General features: G+C 51.2%; 1 protein-coding gene across 1 annotated transcript; it reads left to right on the forward strand.

Moving 5' to 3' along the window:
* Window positions 1-722: 722 nt before the first annotated feature.
* Window positions 723-2,294, forward strand: LOC122376912 (tubulin-folding cofactor B-like; the record flags this gene model as incomplete). Its single annotated transcript, XM_043356895.1, has 3 exons — window positions 723-974; window positions 1,380-1,452; window positions 1,921-2,294. Coding segments are annotated over 3 exons (443 nt in total), but the record flags the coding sequence as incomplete, so codon positions are not given.
* Window positions 2,295-5,043: the final 2,749 nt, after the last annotated feature.

Here is a 5,043-nt window from a genome sequence, read left to right on the forward strand (position 1 = left end):
AAAGAGGTCATGTCGCATATCATTCGATTCGGCAGGTCTTCCGGAGTCCATTGGTGGCTTTCCCGACTCGCTAGCTCAATTTGATCGGGAGTTATTGAAGAAAATGGTGACCCTTGTGACGTCACGAATGACGTCACGCAAGGGCAACAATGCAAATATGAAGCATAGGACCTTGCAAAGAGTGCATGAAATCATGATTTTATATGCTTGAGATAGTTTCAGATCATTCTCGGCGCCAAAATAACAATTTTCATATTTCCCCATTGACTTATAAGGGTTTAACGTATTAGTTCCTTATAGCTGATGATTTTTTAGGATTTCATCTTGTTCTCCACTCAATTCTGCGTAAGATGCCGGGCTCCGTGTCCACATAGCTTGAGCGTAACGGATGCAGCGACCGCAAACGTAAATCGAGGTCCCGAATTCCCTATTCCCCAGCACAGGCGGCGGCCGCTTTCTGGTCTGCGCAACATGGCGGCACCGTTGGACACCATTTGGCGGCCGATGCGCATTCCACATTATAGAGTTCAGTGAGATAAACACTCCATTAATGCCGCATTTGCCGTTGGTGAAACTCGTTGGCTATTTTTCTGGCTGATATTTTCACGCCGGCGGATATTTTTTCGCCTGGTTGGTGAAACTCGTCGGCTGGTTTTTGACAGAAAAATTGCGCCGGGCTGCTATTTTTCTGTTGGTAAAACTGGCCTCTGAACAGTGAAAAGTTTTGGCTGTCTTAATCAACCAACGGCCCACTGACCGCCTGCCGCGGCACTCTGTCTCAGACACTCTGAGGGCGTACCTGGAGCGCACCAAGCAAGGCAAGTACGACCAGGCCGAGATGGCGCGCCTGGCCGCCGAAAAGGAGCGTCGACACAAGGAGGAGGAGCAGAGGGCGGCCGGCATCAGCGTCGGCGACCGGTGCCAGGTGGCGCGGCCAGCCCAGCTGCCTGCGCGCGGCACAGTCCGCTTCTGCGGTGAGTGTGTGTGTGTGTGTGAGAGAGAGAGAGAGAGAGAGAGAGAGAGAGAGAGAGAGAGAGAGAGAGAGAGAGAGAGAGAGAGAGAGAGAGAGAGAGAGAGAGAGACAGAGAGAGAGCCAAAGAGAGAGCCAGAGAGCGAGAGAGGACGGACGGACGGACGGACGGACGGGATGGTTGGGTGCTAAGGTGGGACAGGAATGGTTTTGGGTTCGTACTAGGATCGACAGTAGAGTGGAGCGGATACATAATAGAACAATGTGGACGAATCATAGGAAACGGACAGGACGAAGGGAACTGACGGAACCCACGGACTATGGCGGACGGGACGGGCGCGGGAAACAGGGGACTGGCTGTTACTGTTTTCTTGTCGATTGGTCCGAGTTTCCGGCGTTCTGTTCCCAGGGCCGACTGAATTCAGCGCTGGTATCTGGGTCGGTGTCCAGTGTGATGAGCCTGTGGGCAAGAACAACGGCAGGTGGGCAGTTGATCGTCATCGAACCCCTCCCCTCCCCTCAACCGCCCTCCCCTTTTCTGCCTTCCATCGATTCCTTCCATCTTAGTATCAGCTATGCCAGCTTTCAACTAACTTAAGACTGAGTTTTAAATTGAGGTTAGTGCGTTATTTCTGGTACATAATTTAAATATAACTGCTTTGTGAATTAGTCAAATATTCTTTTCTCCATATACAAAAAAATATATCACCTACCCTGTAACTTGTCCAGGTAAAATGGGCGCTTTTCGCGTCGTTGGCGTACCCGTTGTTGTATATACCCTGATAAATGCATAGTCTCTGCAGCTTTACGAATGGGCATTGTCAGCTCACGCTTGGCGCCTATTTTAATTGTCCCATCTGCGAGCAGCAATGTTCGTCCTCTCGACTGCGCACAGTGCCATGCAAAGGCAAAAACGATCTCTTACCCCCCCCCCCCCCCCCTGGTGACAGTGTCGGCGGTAAGCAGTACTTCGAGTGTGCAGACAAGTACGGGCTGATGGTGCGACCGGCTGCCGTCACCGTCGGCCACTTCCCCGAACAAGATCTCCTGGACGACGACGAGATGTGAGTGCCGCGCGCCGCCTCGGACAGTGGTGCGACCGGCCACTGCAGCCTCGCTCACCAGCTGTGCCGCGCCGCCCCAGGGCTCGGCGACGGCGCCGCCACGGCCCGCCGGCCGCCATTCCGACGTCAAAGTGGTCGCTACATTGTTAATGTGTTTGCTGTTTGCGCTTGTTTTCCTCGTCTTATTTTAAAGCGTGAAATGTGGCTACAGAAAGTGAGCTTTGAGTAGCAACTTTGTTAACAAATAAATCCGTTACAAATGCCTCGCGCTGATTACGCAGCGAGCGAAGCGAGCGTCGTAATCAGCCGGAGTTGTCCGGAGTCACTGGTATTGCATTGAATCATTGAAGAATTGAATCATGTGCATATTCGGTAGGCAGTAATGGGACCGTATTAGAGCCGGCGATAATCACGGAACATTAGTGTCGGGGCAGACTGCGGCGGGGCAGACTGCGGCGACCCCTAGGAAGAACAACTAGGGAGAACAACATTCGACAGATGGCAGCACTAGACGAGATAATCAGGCATTACTTTAATATTAATGGGAAAGGAAATAATGCCAATGTTTGCCCCTCCCCAAGCATGTTACCACGACAATGGAATTATTAGGTATAATCGATATGTGAGCAGCAAAATCCAACAAGAAAACAAAATCCGTGAAAGAAAGGCGGCGCTGGCAAACATCACCACCATAGTCTTCCTACGCTGAACGAGTTCCACACCAATGTGCATCAGCGAGAGTAAAACTATGTAGGATCCTACTGTGGTCGCGATGGCCCCTCGCCGGCGAAAAACTGCAGTTATGTTACTGGACATTCCCTGCTACCTAACTAGGTCTGTCGACGGCTTTCACCGCGTGCATGGGGAGATTACCCCCCGCCCCCCCCCGGGCGCCGGGCGCCATTTTGTCTCGCCCGTTCCTCGCCACGTCCCATAACACGCCGGTGGTGATTGCCACTTGCACCTTACTCACTCATGTGATCGCTAACGGCGATTCAATATAGCATACATGATAAGAGTTTGTCCCCATCGCCCCCCCCCCCCCCTAGCCGAGGCCGGGCGGCGTATTCGCCAAGTGTATTACACGAATCGGCCCACCAACTAGCGACATCTCTATACTCTGTTCCGTTTCAAGTTTGCAGCCGAAGTGCCCTGCTGAAAGCAGTGCGTGATTTCTGTATATACAGCTCACATTTTAAGCGCAAATCCTTGAGAGGAGGAGCGATCTGCCGAAGAAACTCCAACTGCAAGCTTGATATGGAACAGACTATAGTGCGATGTCATAGCCATCCCACGCGACAATGCATGAATTGAGGCTAGATTTGAGTTGAGACTTTTTCCAATTGTATATGGCTAACACCAGTATAGCGCCTTTTGGGGCGACTAACGGAGCGAGCGAGGGGGTGAGTCTTGCACGTGCGAAATTTCGAGGGAGTACCTCCAACTGACTTGTGCACGGCACCCTACTGACCGGTTTCTAGCGATGTGCCAAATTTGAGCACAATCGGCCCAGCCGTTCTCGAGATCTGGGAGCGGCACCCTGCACGTGCGCACGTGCAAAATGGGTCCCAACTGACTTGTGCACGGCACCCTACTAACTGGCCCCTAACTGTGTACCAAATTTGAGCGCCATCGGTCCAGCCATTCTCGAGATCTGGAAACGACCCCTGCACGTGCGCACGTGCAGCAGCACCCCAACTCTGGCACATGGATATGCAGTGCCTAGTGGGTGCCTACCTACATGCCAACTTTCAGCGCAATCGGCCAAGTAGTTACCGAGATATTGCAACAATTACAAAACTGACACCTCTTCGTTTTGCACGTGGCACGTGCATAAGGGGTCACCTATATGCATCGGGAATAGTCCAATACTTGGTAGAAGGAATGAGGCTACCCTACAAAAATTACCGCGTGTAAATCGGTCAAGTGGTTGCTGAGATATAAGCCTCGCACAAGCGTCCGCACGGCCGGCCGGCCGGCCGGCCGGCCGCTCATACTCAGAAATTTCCGTTAATCTAAGGAAAGACTTCGCTCGCTTCGCTCGCTCCGTAACTATTTCCATGTGTCGTCGTAGCCGAGTGGTTAGAGTCTCGGCCTAGTAGCCGAAGGGTCGGTGGATCGGTACCTGCCTTCGCGGTTCTTTTCTCTTAACCCTCGACGCACATGGGGGGTGGGGGTGGTTGCCACCCCCCCCCCCCCAGGTAGTCTTTCTGCTCTGCACTCAACATTTTTAGAGCTAGAAGGCTGATTTTTCGCATAGCTGCTCCTCTATCCTTTCTTGATGTCCCCTGAAAATTTCAAGTTTCTGTGGTTTTTGGTTTCGGAGATATGACCTTGTTTCTCAGGTCATGTCATGACCCAAATGGCCAATTCTCAACATCTTGCGTTGGCTATGGGTCTTATGAGCTTTTGACACCTTGATTTCGGCCTTTTTTACCAGTCTTACCTCCCACCTATCATGGGACATGTTGTTCGACGATGTACAGATGTCAAGGTCAAGGTCAAGGTCAACCTAGGTCATCTAAGATAATTGCGTTTTAGGCAAGTGGAATTTACTTTTTGTGAATTTTTTTGACAGCATTTTTGGTAAAAGCTTATCAGATCATGATTTCATGTAATATGGACACATAAACAATCGGTGCACACATCAGTATACACACAGACACACACAGACATACAAACACATATAATTGACCTTGACCTAACTTGACCTGAAATGACCTCAGCAGCAAAAACCTGGTCGGGTAGTGTGACAAAGAGGTTCTAGCTGGCTTGGCACCAGAAAACGGCATCGTCATCGGATAAGCAGCGCACTTGATATCCAACGGTGACCCAAAACAGCAATATTTTTTAGTTTGACCTGACCTGGAAGGTCAATGACTGACCTGAGAAGGTAAAACTGGGTATCATTGGATTCGTCTCTTCCCAAAGAATCTTTTTGGTCTTTACCGCTAAGCTCTATCTCCAACAGGAACGAAATGGCGCGGGGGGGGGGGGTGGCAACCCCCC

Source organism: Amphibalanus amphitrite, unplaced genomic scaffold, assembly GCF_019059575.1.
Source record: "Amphibalanus amphitrite isolate SeventyFive unplaced genomic scaffold, NRLGWU_Aamphi_draft 002397F_arrow, whole genome shotgun sequence".
Lineage (NCBI taxonomy): Eukaryota > Metazoa > Arthropoda > Thecostraca > Balanomorpha > Balanidae > Amphibalanus > Amphibalanus amphitrite.